At 44.2% G+C, this 18,470-nt stretch overlaps 1 protein-coding gene across 1 annotated transcript in view; it reads left to right on the forward strand.

Annotated features, from left to right (window-relative positions):
• The window catches only part of INTS4 (integrator complex subunit 4), a 347,032-nt gene that overhangs the window by 195,176 nt on the left and 133,386 nt on the right, over positions 1-18,470 (forward strand). The window contains exons 14-15 of the mRNA XM_085623249.1: positions 1,870-2,003; positions 13,718-13,875. Of these exons, the coding sequence (XP_085479375.1) occupies positions 1,870-2,003; positions 13,718-13,875 (292 nt within the window). The remainder of the gene's footprint in view (positions 1-1,869; positions 2,004-13,717; positions 13,876-18,470) is intronic.

Genomic DNA, 18,470 nt, shown 5'->3' on the forward strand with positions numbered 1-18,470 from the left:
TTTGCTTATTTAGTGTCTCTATGCACTTTTTCACTGCTATTCAGTGCTAAAATGCAAGTGCTCCTACTGTAAATTGTGTTATGATTGGTTTTCCATGATTGGCATATTTGATTTACTACTAAGTCCCTAGCCCTAGTAATGTTCACAGGTGTACCCAGGGTCTGTAAATCAAATGCTACTAGTGGACCTGCAGCAGTGGCGGTTCTACCCACACAAGTAGCCTTTCAAAGGTGTCTCAGAAGTGCACCCACTTGCCAGGCCCTAACCTTCCCTCTCACTACATGAAAGGCACCCCTAAGGTAGGCCCAAAGTAGCCCCATAGGCAGGTTGCAGTGTATGTGAACGATAGGACGTAGTAGTTTTGTCTTTTTTTTTACATGTCCTGATCGTGAAATACTGTGCATTTCATTTTTCACTATTGAAAGGCTGTCTTTCCCATTGATCATTGCAGCTGCCTTGTAACATTTTAAGAGTGTAACTTTCAATCGGTCTCCAGACTAAGTCTAAAAGAAATGTATTTATATTTAACTCCTGAATGCCTTCCTAGGTAATATCACAAGCATGTTCATGAAAACAAACAAGAAATAGGAAAAACAACCATTTTGGAGATGGCCACCCTACCCATCTCAGATAGGGGCACTGTGGTCCAGAAACAAATGCTAAACCGAACAATAAATGCATGACAGAATTCCCTACATGCCTGTAATGTCTCTTATATTTTTTTCAGTGCAACCCTATAGGGTATTTCTTCACACCTTACTCAATTTTCTGGTGGACATGCTACACCAGATTTTCAGTCGCATCGGGTGTTATGTCATTTTAGCACTGTATTTTATGCATTTTATTTCATAGAGATGACTCTTATTATTGAGTGCTGCACACTATTATGTATCCAAATTAATGAATAACTTGGGGTCCTGCTCTCATCTGCACCTTTAATGAAGAAAGGAGCTTTGTTTCACAGAAACTTCTTTGAAGTTACATAAAACCTGGAGCTTTTGTCTGACCTAATCTGTAAGAGGTCAATTTATTAAATATAAGTTACATAAGGGCTAAACTGTGTGATGACGTCTGGCCAGATTACCTCTAAAACACATTGCCCTCTTGACCTTCGACCCTTCAGGGACACCTGCTCCTTTAACTCCTCGGGCACACCTCCTTGCGTCAGCATCAACATTCTATTGGTGACATCATGGCAGTGCAGCACTGGCAGGCTATAAAGTTAAACTGCATAGGGCTGCATACAGCTGGTTAACATTGATAACCCCGTGAGTCAGATTTACCCCTTCTGTGCTGCATGGAGTTCGACAGCAGTGCACTACGTATGTTTGTTCTGAAGGTGATGTTTAATTTGATCAGTTCAGGTTAGTCACATAATTACATGGTTTGCATACTCCCTTCTATATGTTTATGCTTGTTATTCCTCCTGTGTTTCTGTAGCAAAAAGGTCTAGATATTCCATTAAGTAAAAGGTATGAATGCTTGTGACTCTTATACTCGTCATCCTAAAAACCCTCTTGGTCCAGAAGAATGCTGACAATGTTTCTCCCTCTATGTTTATATCTTTGGTGTAGACTAATGGAAGAGGAGTGTAGAATCTGAGCCAGCCAGTGTGCTGAGAAAGCAGGGCATTAGGAATGCATGTACCCAGCACCCTAAAACTCCCCAAGTATTTGCTATACAAGAGGTTTTCTGGCACTGACTGTGACGAAGACATACCATGTGTGTTGCAGAAACATGACATAGTGAGAGATTTAGTAAATGGGGTATGTCTTTAAAATACATTTAGCTATACAATAAGTTGAAACACTTTTATGGTTTCATTGGTTTCTTGTATTGTTGTACAACTTAACTTGCAATTTGTATCAGATATTGCTGTTTTAGTTCTCATATTCAATGCTGCCAAATCATGCCCAACCATGCCAGCTTTGTTCTCGGATCACACATTCCGGCACTACGCATATCTGCGGGATAGCCTCTCTCATCTTGTCCCTCCACTAAGTGTAAGCTTTCTTTCTGTAAGATTTTTAAAAATATATTACTATGAGTATACTCAAGGAACATTAATTGTTGGTGGAGCTCAGAAATGTGGGCAGAAAAAGTGAGTTTCCTTTAGCAAGGCAGACGTTCTGTGCAGAAGTAAACATGTTTCTTCTGAAGGTGACATGCTATTCCTCTTCTGTCCATGAATCTAATCTAATCATTTCAGGTAGGTGTTGGTAGCTTGAAATGTGCCAAGTTTAACATTTTATTTTCAATCTTTTTTTAAATCATTTTCTGTGCGTCCAATGAAAGGTGTTGAAATGATTGAGTGAAATTGATGCCCAGTGATGATCCTTCTGACTTCAGAATATGCTATCACTTGTGTATGCTCAATCTGACTACGGAGATTTTCAGTAAGCTGCAGGCAAAGTGTTTGCAGCGAGTGATCACTGACCTGATCTATTGTGATCAGTGTGGTTCAATGCACATTGAAACACTGTTTTGAACCTAAACCGGCTGGGGCATGTGATGGAAGAGGTTTTCTGCAGACATGCCGAGCAGGTCTTGACGTCTTTCGCATTGGATAAGGTCATTGCTCTGCTTTAAACGTGGACCCAGAAAGATTGGTTGGATCGCACTTCTATATGTCAAACCACTGTACCTGGTCTAGACCAACTTGGTGATTTTGGGTGTAAATGTCCAACATGATTTACATTGGAACCAACAGACAGAGTTGGCAACGCTTAAACATCGCCAATTGACTGGAGCCTTATGTTCTGAGTTTGCTAAATCATTTACTAAGCCAATTGCTCCAGTCCTCCGAGTCTATGACGCGAAGGTGGTTAGTTCTGCCCTCTACGGTGCTGATATTTGTAGTTTTGAGAATCTAGCAAAAATGTCTGTATCCGAGAACAAGTTCCTACATAATCTTATTAATCTACCACAGAGTACTCCTATGTGTCCCCTTTTTTATGATTTAGGAATGAAGCCAATTAATTACATTGCAAAATTGCGCCCGGTGTTATATTGGAGGCGCTTGTGGTTAACCCCTGAATTAAGAACATACGCCACAGGTCTTATGGATATTATAAAGTATGATATCTTTCATAAAATCAAATGGCTAGTTGGCATCAGGGGCATTCTTGGAGGTCTGGGAATGGAAACACTATGGGAGGATCCTCTTAATGCTAGTTTTCCATCTAAGAAGGCCCTCCAGGATAAATATTGGGAGATGGTAGCATCTAAGACTTTTAGGTCAAGTGCCCCACTCTCGCTTACAGGGACTTGCTTAGATTTTAAAGATGTAATTGGCCTTGAAGCATACTGGGATGATATAACTAAGCCACTTGATAGGAAGCTCTATTTTCAACTTAGAATTGGAAGCTTGCCAATTAGAGCATTTACATCGAGATGGTCCCAAGGCGGAATGGCCACCTGTCCTAGTTGCCTAGCACCTATGGAATCAGTTATTCACATTCTATTTGAGTGCCCGGCATACTCTGCTCCGCGCAGGATATGGCTGAGACCTATGTGCAAGCTACTTGGTACTAGGAGTGGTGTGTTAGCAACTAGAATTATCTGCACAAGTACCATTCCTTTCGTTTACATATCAGTGGCAAAGTTTCTTGGGTGGTCTTGGGCTCTAAGGAGGAAAATGATTAGTGGTTGATTTTCTCAAATATCCTATTTGTATTATATTTATTATGAAAATATTGCATCTGCATTTTAAGACTATGAAGTTTTTTATTGTGTAATCTTTTTAAGTTTTTCTTTTAAAGCAAGGGTATGAACTTTTATGATTAAGGTATGCATTGTGCTTTTATGACAATTGTCGAATAAAGCCTGCTTGACTTGATTTCAGGTAGCTGGGACTATGAATGACTCTCAGTAGACTTGTGTCTGCTTTGCTGCTGCTTATTATCCTAACTGTGGAATCTTTTGCATACATCTTAGGCACTTCCTTACAGGGGTATCGTTTGCTGATTGATAACAAGGAACACATTCTCCCTCTGTCTAAGCCAACATCTTCCTGCTGTACCTCAGGGACCCAGTGCATTCATTGGATAAAATGCTGGAAATAATAAAAGCAAGGCTGGACTGGCCGTAGCAGGCATTGGGCATTTCCACGGGAGGCTGAAAGGGTGGGGGCCGGTTTTTCATTGGTGGGGGCCGGTTTTGCATGAGTGCTGCAATATCAGTCCCCAGTAACAATAGAAACAGTTTTTTACACTTGACCTCCTGGGAAGCTGATCTGACAAAACGGCTCTTTTGGGCTCTTTTGGGCTCCCAGTCCGGCCCAGAATAGAATTGTTTTAATTTGTCACTGGATTGAAGATAAATGGAGAAAAACAATTCTGTTCCCAAATTGCTTACTACAGGAGGTAGAAGGATTTCTCCTGTTCGTCTTTTCCAAGTAGTGGGATTCTTTCTTTTTCAGATACCTGCTCTAAAGTTGCTTTATGTGTTTTACCGAGAACTTGGACGCAGTAATTCCTACCTTGAGAAAGCAGGGTAACTTGTGGATAACATTACCTCTGTCATGGATTTCCAAGATGGCACCTGTGAAAATGAGGATGTTGTTGCACAGTTTAACCTTTATGTGCCTTTATTCTAGTAGTGTTTTTTAAGAGCTAGGCAGTATTTTTACCTATTTGTGGGAAATGCCGGTCAAGTAAAACCTGACACCTATAACTCATAGATGAAACACTTCTTGGAAGTACAGCTGCAATTTGTACTTGGCTAGTTTCAAGGATGTCAGGCCTTCAAAGGGAGCTTATTGCTTAAGATGTATGAAGAAGGTCAGTGAGTATGGGGCTTCTTGGCTTCTGCTGGGTGGTTAGAGATGTAGACGACACCAGGTGGAGGATTAGAATAGTATGACTTATGCATCCTTCTGGTGTCCCATATCCGGTGGCAAATTCGAGCTGTGCAGTGGAACCTTTAACTTCAGTGAGCTTAACAGTGGGAGTGCATCTCTGACAAAATCCATGTCTATGATGAGGCAGCTTTGGATCTTTAGCGGTGGATGACGAATGTCAACCTGACTTATGACAGACTTTTCTTTGCCACATCCTGAGCTCATGGTGGTAACAAATGCATACTCTCTGCCCTTCATTTGGGTGCGGTGGAGATAAGAGGACTGTTGTCTGAGGTGGAGCAGAAATCCCACAACAACCTCCTGAATGGTGTGCCATTTGGCCAGTCCTCAAAGCCTTCCTACCTTCCATCAGCGACGTGTGTTGAGGTTCTGCCAAGTGTGTAACAAGAAGGGTGGTGGGGTGTCTTGTGCATTCGACTTGGAGGTGCTGAGGCTATGGTGTTAGCTAGACCATCTTGTGATAGTCTTGATAGTCAATCACCTGGCCATTCTCTAAACATGAAAACAATAACAAAGGGGGGAGTTGAGAGGTATATAGGTAGAATCTACCTCCTGTATAACTTTTCATAAACAATATGATTCTACCCTATATAAGTGAAAATTATTTAATATTTTTTAGTGATACTAAATAAAGTGTAGTGATCCATGAATTGTCACGGAAAAGCACTAAGTGTTTTTAAAATACCCCTCACACACTATGAATCCCATAGTGTCATGCTTCATCATAGGGGTTTTCCCGTCCCTCTACGGGGCGGGGCGTGCTACGACCTGCGAATACGTGGGAGCACTGTTGTTTGTGAAAGAATAGGCTATGTGTAGTGTGGGAGTGAGAGTGGTAGGGTTAGTGAATAGTTACAAAAAATTAAAAATTGGAAAAAAACATTTTATTCATTTCCCTGGCTGAGAACATTAAGAAAGGGGATGTGTAGGGGGTGTATCTTAATTCAATACTCCCTACTGGGTCAACATGTTTTGTAAGCAGTCCCCACTGCTTTACTCATCAGGACCTAGTGTGATCCCTACTGCACTCAAAATCTAATACTTGTTTATATAGATTGTATGCCTATTTCTCAAAAGCCAAACTGCAAAATTGTGCAAGTCTGGAGAAGGTTTATAAAGGGCACAATGACCCCTATAGTTTGCAATAACTGAATCGGTATACTATTAGGAAAGATAATCAGGCTTCATGAGCTTGCACCGGAGGGAAGGACGCCTTGAAATAATCAATGAAGAAGGGTCTCTCCTCGCCTCTGTGTGCCTCCGTGCTGCTCCGTGCGTCCTTCCCTCCGGTGCAAGCTCATGAAGCCTGATTATCTTTCCTAATAGTATACCGATTCGGGAGTAGAGAGATAGATTTTCTTTTTGAAACTCTACAAAACACTCAACAATCAACACACGTTGCCCATGTTGAAAGGCATGACCAGACATGTAGATGACATTTTTAAGGATCCTGTTGGAACACGTATCCTTACCCTGAGAGTAGGTAAAAAAAATACAAGCCTGACCCATAAGATCCTGTATACATAAAAGGGCAACTACCATTAGATTCACTTGTAGTTTCTAATGCACGGAAGAGGGCAAACTCCCAGACTACTAGAGATGCACCACCACCAGATAAGGAGTCTAAACTCCTTGATGCTTCAGGGAAAAGGATAGCTACCCAGGCTGCTAACTTCTGGCGTATTTCCAATACACAAGCATTACTAGCACGCTATGACCGCGCACACTGGGATGAAATGGAGCAACTCATCCAGTTACTCCCTCAAGAACATAAATCAAAAGTGCAAGACCTGGTTCGTGAGGGGCAGTTCATTTCTAACAACCAAATTAGATGCTTCCTAGATGCTGCTGATACATCTGCCCGAGCTGTAAACACTAGTGTTCTTCTAAGAAGACATACCTGGCTGCGCATATCGGGGTTTAAACCGGAGGTTCAAACTTCCATATTAAACACACCCTTTGACAAGGAACACCTGTTTGGACCGGTGGTAGACATTTTGGATAAAATGAAGAAAGATACTGAAGTGGCTTAATCCATGGGAGCACTTCAGTCTCTAAAAGGGCGTGGTTCCTTTTGTCGCTCCTTTTATCGGGCAGGATCTAAAACTACTTCAGACACTGCATCCACCTATAAGGGCAATAAGGGCAATAACCAGCCCTCAGGTTCCAAGGGTTTCTATTGATGCAATTACAGAGGAAACAACGGCAAAGGCAGAGGTAGAGGTTTCAACACACATACCTCGCCATCCAATACAAAACAGTGACTTGCCCATAGTTCCCCCGGCCAAAAAGGGGGAAGACTGTCACAATTTCTACCAAAGTGGCAGTCAATAACAACAGACAAATGGGTTCTCCAAATTATCCATTCTGGTTACTGCCCGGAGTTCATCAGCGCTCCTCCAAACATTCCTCCAAGGTCGCACTGACTTCCACCGGATCATCTAGACCCTCTCAAACAGGAAGTACAATTCCTGCTACTAAAACAAGCCATAGAGCCTGTACCACCTCAACACCACTCCACTCCTTTTACTTTCTAATTCCAAAAAAGGTCGGCTCTCACAGACCCATACTGGATCACAAAGAACTCAACCTTAACATACAGTCAACCACTTCCACATGGTAACACTGCAACAAATACTGCCTCTTTTGCAATAAGGCAATTTTCTTTCTACTCTAGATTTATAGGGTGCCTACTTTCATATTCCAATCCATCCGACTCACTGCAAATTTCTCAGGTTTGTGGTAGCAGGTCAACACCACCAATTCAAAGTGCTCCCATTCGGAGTCACCACTGCCCCCAGAGTCTTCCCAAAATGTCTGGTGGTAGTAGCTGCTCATCTCAGAAGACAAAGCATAAATGTCTTTCCCTATCTGGACGACTGGCTCATCAAAGTCAGCACATACCAGCAATGTCGCAAGCACACTTCACTAACCAGTCAGCTGCTTCAACAGCTTGGGTTCTTAGTAAATGTGTTAAAATCACATCTTCAGCCAAACAAAGTTCAGGATTACCTAGGAGCCACTCTAGATACTCACAAGGCTCTAGCATATCCCAATGCAGCCAGAATTCGAAACATTCAGGCGCTCATTCTCAAATTTTAACCCAATCTGTCACTTCCAGCTCGAGTGTTTATGCAACTGCTGGGAATGATGGCATCTTGCATCATGATTGTTTCCCACGCCAGGCTACATATGCGTCCACTTCAAGAGTGTTTAGCCAGTCAGTGGAACCAGTCTCAAGGTCTATTAACCGATCTAGTGTTGGTAAACGGCTGTACTCATCGCCCTCTGCAGTGGTGGAACACACAAAACCGTTCCTAGACCCGATTCCACAGACCATATTAACAGCCAACGCATCCCTTACTGGCTGGGAAGCTCATCTTCAAAAACACACAGTGCAAGGACTGTGGAGTCGCCAGCAAAAAATGCTCCACATCACTCACTTCGAGCTCATGGCAATCTTTCTAGCTCTCAAAGCCTTTCAAGATCACCGGTCTGGCAAAGCTGTGTTAGTCCGAACCGACAACATGACAGCTATGTATTGCATACAAAAACAGGGAGGGACACACTCTCTCCAACTGTCCCACTTAGCCCAGGAGATCTGGAAGTGGGCTTTTCACCACAACATTTATCTCCTAGCGGAATACCTCCTAGGAGTCAACAATCAGATAGTGGCCCTCCTCAACAGGCAGAGGTATCAAATACACAAGTGGGAACTTCACCCTCCAGTTCTACACCCATACTTCCAAACCCTGGGAGTCCCTCACATGGACCTGTTTGCAACACCCGAAAACGCAAAATGCCAAAGCTTCGCCTCCAGGTATCCACACCCTTTGTCCAAAGGCAATGCTCTTTGGAGGAACTGGTCAGGGATATTTGCCTACGCTTTTCCGCCTCTCCCACTCATTCCATTAGTGGTTCGGAAACTCAGGCAAACATCACTCACGCTTATACTAGTAGCTCCAACATGGGCACGTCAACCCTGGTTCATTACCCTGTTGAAACTCTCTCTGGTACCACACCAAAAATTACATTTGGCTCCCAGTCTCCTCACTCGGAGCCATGGAGAAATCAATCACACAGATCCCAAACAGCTGAACCTTGCGATCTGGCTACTGAAGTCCTAGAGTTTGTTTATCTCAACCTTCCAACAGAAAGTTTGAACATTATTAGAGAGGCTAGAAAGCTTACCACAAGGGCCTGCTACGCAGCCAAATGGAAGCGTTTTGTTATTTATTGCAGTAACAATCATATCAACCCTCTTGATGCTTCCATACAGAACATACTGTGGTACCTATTACATTAGCAGCAGTCAGCATTGACCTATACATCTGTCAGACTGTATCTTGCTGCCGTAGCAGCTTACCTTCAAAATAGGCAACACTTATCGCAATTTAGAGTGCCCGTCATCAAAGCATTCATGGAAGGGTTAAAAAATGTAATACCATCAAGACTTCCACCTGCACCAGTATGGAATCTTAACTTAGTCCTCACAAGATTAATGGGTCTGCCATTTGAACCCATGCCCAAATGTGAACTACAGTTCCTTACTTGGAAAACAGCTTTCCTCATTGCAGTCACTTCATTGAGGAAAGGGGGTGAACTACAGGTACTAACCATGGAAGAACCCTTTTTCCAGTTACATAAAGATAAAGTAGTTCTTAGTATCAACCCTAAATTCATACCTAAGGTTGTTTCTGCATTTCACATCAGTCGGTTGAATTACCTGTATTCTTCCCACAACCTGACTCTGTTGCAGAACAAGCTTTACATACTTTAGCTGTCAGAAGAGCTCTTTTGTATTACACTGAAAGAACAAAATAATTTCGTAAAACCAAACGACTCTTTGTAGGTTTTGCGCCACCTCACAAAGGTAATCCTATCCCCAAATCAGGAATAGCTTGGTGGATTGTCAAGTGTATTCAGATTTGTTACCAAAAAGCCCAAAGGACTCTCACAGTACCCCCTAGAGCACATTCCACTCGCAACTTAGGGGCTACTATGGCTTTCTTTGGGAATATCCCTACTGCAGATATCAGCAAAGCTGAAACATGGTCCACACCACACACATTCACTAAACACTATTCTGTTAGATGTGTTATCAAGACAACAAGCTAATGTGGGCCAAGCAGTATTTAAAATGTTATTTCAGACAACTCCAACAGTTACAGGATAGCCACCGCTTCGGGGACACTACTGTATAGTCTATGCAAAGCCTGTTATCTACAGTTCACATGCCTCAAACAGAAAATGCTACTTACTCAGTATGCATCTGTTCTTGGCATATAGAGCTGTAGAATCTCATGCGCCCACCCACCTCCCCGGGTACCTGTAGCTGCTGTAGTTCTCCGTTTTACTACACAGACTTACGCATGGACATCTCTATTCTTTACTAGTTGATTATTTTGGTATTGCAGTCTGTAAAAGAAGCCAAGTGGAACTGCATTGATATCACTTTGACTCCGGGTTAGCCGTCTCAGTCAGGACAATATTTTTTCCACTTGCCTTGGGGATCTAAAATTAATTACAACACAGTCGCCCTTTTATGTTTTTATTCTAGTTCCCACCCAGAGAACCCTTCATACCATGTTAATATCATCAAAGAGATCCTTGGTGTAGTCCACTCTGTTACCTACCCAGAGAACCACTCTATTTTTTTTAGGTATTCCCAACTTTCCTACTGGTTTACGGCAGAGAGGAGGGGCGTTATTTAGCACCATTACGTATGTTAAAGTCATTGTACAACTGCTTTCTACCACCTGGTGCACGTACCAATGATCCTACAGTCATCATCGCTGATTGCTGCATATTAAACATTTTTTTTAAATAGCTAAAGATTGGGGAATGGTGTGCATGGGGTCCTCTACCCAAAGTGCAGGGATCCCATCCCGAGGCCCGTAGCATTTATATGTGCTAGAGGAGGCTTGCGTGCCCACCCGTCTCCTCCATTGGGGACTGCAACTATGAATCGCGCTGTCGCCATGCAGTGCTTATGACCTTGTATATTACATCACTCATGCCATGTTCTATGACATCATTAATAACATCACTGATAGTTGAAATTACAACATTAATGACAACACTGTGCATGGCGGGGGCACAAGTTCTAGTTACTTCAGCTAACTATAACTTGTGAAGTTCTGTGGTTTTAGCTTTTAAAATATTATGTTTTAACTGAAGCTGTTACTGAACTATAACGTCACTTTAACCTTTGGTTTTTCAGTGCAAATATATATACATACACACAAAATCAGTGTTACACTTAACCTTTGTTCTCATGCTGAATTTCCTAAGTAGCAGGTTATGAGGTAAAGTTTGCTTCCTCTTTTAACAGATGGACCATGATGAACATCTCAACATTAGGTCACTACATATTTGTTCTTGCCTTACTTTCACGTATACATTCTCTGAGAATGTGCAAACCATATTCTTTCTTTTAGTCCCTTCCAACAAGTATGATCGATGGTTCCACTATCATTCTCAGTTATAAGGTCTTCACTCATCCTGCAGCATACCTTCAAGAGAGATAATTAAATCCCTCCAGCAGTGGGGTTAAAAGCATATAGATCACTATTGGCGGTCAGATCTTTTCAGTTTTCTCAATCGGGATAGATGAAACGTGGCAAATATTATTGTTCCCATTAGTCAGACCATCTTTTGCAATTGATAAACTGCATTGTCACTTTTAGGCAGTCAAGAGCCAGTACAATCCCAGCATGCATTTAAAGGCAGTGGCCCCCTAGTTATTTTTTTGCAGCCTTTGTGATTCCAAAACAATTGCTCAAGCTATTTCTGATTTATTTCTGTTTCCACTTTGCTATGCGTCTTTTATATCAGTCTTTATTCAGAAGATGCTGTTTTCTCCTGGTGGTAAAATGTATTTTTGTCCTTTTCTCTTGCTGTTGATCCCCTCCACCAGAGGCTGGTGGAGGGGATCAAAAATCGCCCCATGGCAGTGGCCTAGAAACAATTTAGTCTCTGATAGTCACCTCGTAGTTCTCCACCTCCAGTTGTTTGGATTGTTTGAACAAAGATACCCTTTTTCTGCATCATTAGAATGTTGCTATATTTTCTTTCTTGGGGAAGCTTGTATGACGTCTCCAATGACAATGGCCTCCCTTCCAGCTCGTTTTAGCCTCGGGGCAACGACGGACAGAGCGGGGCCCCTTACACACGAGCATGATGCCCGGGTAGGTGAGGTACAATCCCAGATTATGTGGGGTGATGACTACACCCTGTGATCTAGAGGAGTTAGATTACTGAAGGTTGTATTTATCTCTTTTTTCAACCTTATATATGTCAATCACATTTTCACACTTATCAATGTGTCTTTTTGCAGTAGCTTGTGTTTGTGCAACATAGGTCCTGACGAAAGCCGGAGGCAGGTCAACCCTGCTGGCTGAAACATGTTGACCTTAACATAGCAGTTATTCGTCAACACTGCTATAACCTTGTTACACTCTTTTAATCAAGGTGTGTAGATTGCTTGGAATAGTGAGAATTATCCCTTCTACATAACCTTTTTTAGCTTTCAGCAATTCTCCTTTTTGCACTGCACTTTATAGGATTTTTTTCCTCTTTCTGTATCCTTCACACCTTGTGTGCTGCTGGCCAATATTTACTAGCCAGCTTGAGCAATAGAGCTTCTAACTTGCGAGACAATCCCCATGATCAAGGGATATATCTCTGCCAACAGTTGGATTACCAAATGAGATTAATGATCACATGAGTCATCTCTCTCTCACTATTTGCTCGATTTGCTGAGCACTATTGATGGTTATCCATGCTCTGCTCATGGTTAGCGTTGGTTTAGTGCACTCTGGCTCCTTCTTGCTCATCATTTTCGTGCTGTCTTTCTACTAGACCCCCAGTTTCCGCTTTTGTGTTTACGTCTACGTTTGACTCAACAATGAGGAATTCAAAAATGTTGATTTCTTGTGTGGTCCTTTATTTATTCTTGACTTTCGGGCCTAGGATGCATTGCATTCTAGATTTTTCGAGTTACAATGACCCTTCTCTCTCCTACATTTGAGGTTCCTTCTCTCTTTAGTCTGCATAATAAATGCAGTAGATCTGGCAATAGGCATTGTTTTTTCCTGTCTGTCCTGGTGTAGAAATGATTTTTGTTCTGAGCTGTTACCTTTATTACTACAGTCAGTCTAGGACTTTATCAGCTCACATTATTCTGTGCTTCTACATTCAGTTTTCTCCTTTGAGGAGCATGCATTTTACTTGCCTTTATGGTTTGGTACCAGTGCATCAAACAATTTGAAGTATGGTATCTTGTTGATGTTATTAGTATGTGATCATAGTTCTTTGAACTGTCTTAGTCTGCCTATTGCTCCAAGGCCATTCAAGTGTATGTGGTGATTTCGCCCTCCTTCGGCAATTAGGTTTCTAGTATGCTTATTATGCGAGCTATTCAATTATAAATTGCCTATTACCTACCTGCTCACTGCTCAGTTCTACTGGCTAAACCTTTTTATCATTAGTTTTTTTAAAGAAAGTATTACTTTGAAGTGCACTTAAAGAGGTTAAAGGCTTTTTCTATATTTTGACGTCCAAAATGGAAAGACGTGTCAGGGGCTCTTTCCAACAAGAATCATGGGTGACCCCCCACAACCCTGCCCCCCCCCCCCACACACACACATACTACTTCTATCCTTGTGCATAAGCATGGATTAATATGTATAATGTGGTAAAAATGGGATGTCACTAAGCTTCTGGCCCAAAAGAAAGAAACGTAGAAACAAGATTAATGCATATCGGAATAGATGTGACTTATCTACACAGTAGGATTTTAAATGCTAATGTGGCAGTTGAAAGTATTGTGTTTTATTTGTTTTCTTGCTGCAGTTACCAAGTAAGAAGTTGACATCGTTGCCACTTTCCAACAGCATTACCCCTCATGAGGACCCTTCGCAGCAGTTTTTGCAACAAAGCCTTGAAAGAGTTTATAATCTCCAGCATCTTGACTCCCAGGGAACGCAGGAACTTCTGGAATTCACAATAAAGTAAAGTGACCTGAGAGTGCATGTAATTGAATAGATTCAATGTTGAATGTGGTAAAGAATGGTACCCAGTGTAGGTTAAATATGCATTGATAGTTCTACTAGAAGAGCTCATTTGCTTTGAATTTGTTCCTTTAGTCTGGAAAGGACCAAGCGCAGTAGTTTAAATCATTTTATTATTTCGCTTGACAATTTTCAGATTTTAAGATGCTATTCCTTAAGTTCTGAGTCCGTACAATTTGCAGCATATTCGGTTTCTCCTGTAGCCATTTTAATTAATGTTTTACTGTAAGGATCTCTGAACAGGAACCTTGCTGAATGGACTCTCAGTCAGAAAAAAAAATGGACATTGGACACCTGTAGGGCACTCGCACAGCTTTCAGTGCGCCTTATGTCCTGTAAATAGGCTTATGGAAACCACTCAACCAGCGGGCACCATGTATTACATAGCCCACATGGGCATCTTGAAACAATCATTCATTTCTGCAGCATTGATTAACTCTTCCCTAGTGCGCTTTGTAGTCAGGTTCTCCCTATCTCCTCACCTACGGAGACCAATAGAACCATAAAATGAGACGACTCTGATGTAATTCTTACAAGTATGTCCTGTTGATTCACCCCCTAACCAGCGTTCTATCTGCTACCACCTACTGCTGTGTTTGTGAGTATCGTCTGCCTTTTCTGTTGCACAGTGATTATAGATACAGCGATTCTGATGAACGTATAGAGTATATGAGGATCTGTGGCACCTACCACTCCCCCACCTTGGTTTAATGGTTGTTATGAGAGCGAGATGGAGCGTAGCATTACTCATTTGTAGGAAGGGGCAAGGTGCAGAATTAAAGAGATAAGAATGAAAAATTTACTTGCATTCGTAACGGAAAGTTTCAATTCTATTAAGGACACGGAGGCGAGGATTAGGCTGTTATTTCGTCTTTATTTTAACCAGCAGCCCTTCAAAATAAACAGTAAATCATCAAAAGGACTTCATTTCCCATGAAGCCTAGCAACAAAACCATCAAGTTCATGTAGGAGTTCATCAACCAATTAGGCGCTTCCTGGGACGATAACTGCCAACTATCCCTGCTGGACCTCCTCTTTCTTCCTGAAACAAAGCCGACTGCGAAAGATCCATAATCCTGCTTCAAGGACTCTGAACCTGCGGGCAGAAAAAGGAGTCATAATAACCTGTGTGCGACAAGGCTATCGAACACAGCGTTATAGCAAACACACATGACCGATCAGGAAAGCGCTTTACTTCTGTCTGGCGCATGTCTGATCAACCCGGACGGGTCGAGGTGCTTCCTGAGGGCGGGCTAATTCTCGCCTCCGTGTCCTTAATAGAATTGAAACTTTCTGTTAAGAAAGCTAGGACATTTTTCTTTCTATGTCAGGACCCTGAGGCAAGGATTAGGCTAGTGCAAAGCTTATCTACTACTAGGGCCGCTATGGAGGAGACTGGTTTGAAGTAAAACCTCTTGAAGGTTGAGTCTGACGACCAGTCAGCCGCATTCAAAATGTCCTCCAAGGGAGCACCTAGCATGAAAGCCTTGGATGCCATGGCACCTCTCACTGAGTGTACCCCAACCTCGAGTATCACCTAACCGACCCATCATGCAATGGTTGGGGATGAGACCACTCGAAACGGTTTCCTCAAGGCAGTTAGTAGTTGACGTTCTCCATGCGGACGCACATCCCCCCCCCATGGCCTCGTAAGCCTTGATGCATGTGACAACGCAGAGCTTGGGTGAGTCAGGAAAGGCTGGGTAGGAAATTACCCGTGACTGACGTTTGGTACGCCGGAGCACATGGAAGGTGACCCCGTCCGGGGTGAAGGACCTCCTGGAGATGTCCAGAGCCCTGACATCTGAGACCCGTCTACAGGACACCAAACATACCAACGTCGCCGGCTTGGAAGATTGCTGCTTGCGCAAAAAGTACTTGTTGCTGGGCCATTCGGAAAGTAGAAGCAAGACATTATTTACATCCCAGAGAATCGAATATCGCGGTTCCGGGGGCAGAGGAAGTCAGATCCAGTAAAGGATTTTCCTTACCAGCGGATGATCACCCACCACGGTATGTCCGGCCCAGATTGGGGACCGGAAGGTATTAATTGTTCTGTATGCAAGGCCCTCTGAAGCTAGATGGGCTAGGAAGTTCACGATGTGGGCAACAACTGCCCCCACGGGATCCAGACTCCGCTGCAGACACCAACCCATCCATCGAGACCAGGCTGACAGGTAGCGTTTAACCGTACCGTCTGCCCATGCCCGGGAGAGGAGCTCCGCAGCGTGTCCCAAAAGTTCCAGGGCCTTCCATCGAGTCCGGTAATCCTTCATGCCATCAGGGATAGTGAATCGCTCACTATCAGGGAATGCGGGTTGTCCTCTGGATCGAACAGGAGATGAGGGAGCTGGAGTAGATGGATTGGAGAAGCCCAAGAAAGTTCCATCAGGGGGTGATCACCACCTACTCCGCCTTCTACAGGCGGACGTGAGTTGTCAACCTCATTATCATGGTGAAGGGGGGAAAGGCATAACCCCTCTCCACGGACCAATCCTAAAGGAATGCGTCGGTGGCTGTTGCCCCCGGGTCCGGTCTCCAGCTGAAGCACCTGGGAAGCTGATGATCGAGGCGAGAGGCAAATAGGTCGACAGAGAAGGGTCACCCACCAATCCTGAAGGGCTTGGAACATCGGGGAGGAACAGCTTTTATAGACTTGAGTCCCGAAAATGTCTGGACTGTTAGTCTGCCACCTGGTTGGCCTCTCCCTGAAGGTGTTCCGCTATCACTGAAACTTGGTGGGACAGGCAATATTCCCAAAAGTCTTTGGCCAACTCCGCCAGAGCCTTGGAACGGGTTCCACCCAGATGGGTTATGTAGCTCACAGCTGCCACGTTGTCCATCTTCAGCAGGACGCATTAGTGAGCTCTGTCCCTGGTCCAACAATGGACCGCGAAGGACCCCGCCATGAGTTCTAGGCAGTTGATGTGTAGCGCTCGCTCTGCGGCAGACCAACCTCCTCCTGTGGTGAACTCCCCACAACGTGCCCCCAGCCTGAACCACTGGCGTCCGAGTCGATCACTAGGTCTGGGAGGGATCGAAGATAGCCCGACTGTTCCATGCCTCCACATGGGAAAGCCACCACTAGAGCTCCTCCCTCTCCTCCTTGGACAGAGGTACCCTCTGAGCATAGGACAAACCCCTGCACAGGTGAGACGCCTTGAGACTCTGGCGGGCCCGGAAGTGTAGCGGCCTGGAAAGATGGCTTAGATCGAGGCTGACAACAGCCCGACCACCCTGGCAATGCTTCCGTAGAATTTGCCGTATCTCGTGACGAATCTTTGCCATCTTCCTGGTACGGAGACTTAAGGTCGCGTCCACGGAATTGATCACGAACCCTAGGAATGTGATCGAGCGAGTGGGAAGGAGGCAGAACTTTGTCTGGTTGATCACAAACCCCAGTGACTGAAGCAGAAGTACTGCCGACTGGAGCCGTTGAGGCGACATTCGAAGACACTGATGCATGAACCGCATGCCGTCTAGATAGACAATCATCCTGACGTCTTCCAACCTCAGTCTCTCCACAACCGGGTGCAGGACCTTGGTGAAGCACCAGGGTGCTGACGACAGTCCAAAGGAAAGAGAGGTGAGCTCGAAAGTTTGGTCCTGCCACTGGAACTGAAGGAAACAACGGTGAGGAGGAAAAATGGCGACTGTTAGGTAGGCGTCTTTGAGATCCATGCGGACCATCCAGTCGTTGAGGCGCAACAGATCCCGGAGAAGATGAATGCCCTCCATCTTGAAGTGGCTGTAAACCAGCCACTCGTTAAAGTCTCGGAGGTTTATCACCGGGTTCTAACCCCCGTCCTGTTTCTGTACCAGGAAAAGATCGCTTAAGAAAGCCCTGGGTGGGGGGGAAGCATAGCAAATTGCTTGTTTGTCCAGGAGTTCCTGGACCTCCTGTTGTATCAGTATCACCTCCCTACCTGAGAAACGGATTGGTGTTGGCGGGGAAACCTGGACGGGGGAGCCAAAAAACTCTGTGGAAACCCTGCACCATTTGGAGAACCCAAACGGCGGTTGTAAGGGCCTGCCAGTATTCTATAAAGTGAGCCAAACTGCCCCCCAAGCAATGACATGAGATGATAGAAGAACTTACTGTGAGCGGGGGGAGCGCCTCGACCGCGTGCTTCGTTGCGCTGGCCTCTGCGGCGCGAACGACCCCTGGTGGCATTGAACCCACCGAAGCGTGAGGAGTCCTGGTATTGTCCCCTCTGCGACTGTTGTCCCCTACTAGAGGCTGTCTGTGAGAAGTGGCCATCCAAGCACCCCTTACTACTGCCGGCCCCACCGAAAACCCGCGCATTGAAAATACATTTAATTGTGGATTGCGCTTTGTCCAAGGAGTTGACCGTGGAAACAAATTTGCTCAGCTCCTTCACAAACGGGTCCCCGAAAAGGCCGCCCGAGCCACCTGACCCGCCTCTGAGGTGGCCAGTTCACCAAGCTTCGGGTCTAGTTTGATGAGAAGCGACCTGCGCCTCTCCGTGGACATGGCGCAGTTCGCATTCCCCATGAAAATAATAGCCCTTTGG

The sequence above is a fragment of the Triturus cristatus genome, chromosome 8 (genome assembly GCF_964204655.1).
Source record: "Triturus cristatus chromosome 8, aTriCri1.1, whole genome shotgun sequence".
Lineage (NCBI taxonomy): Eukaryota > Metazoa > Chordata > Amphibia > Caudata > Salamandridae > Triturus > Triturus cristatus.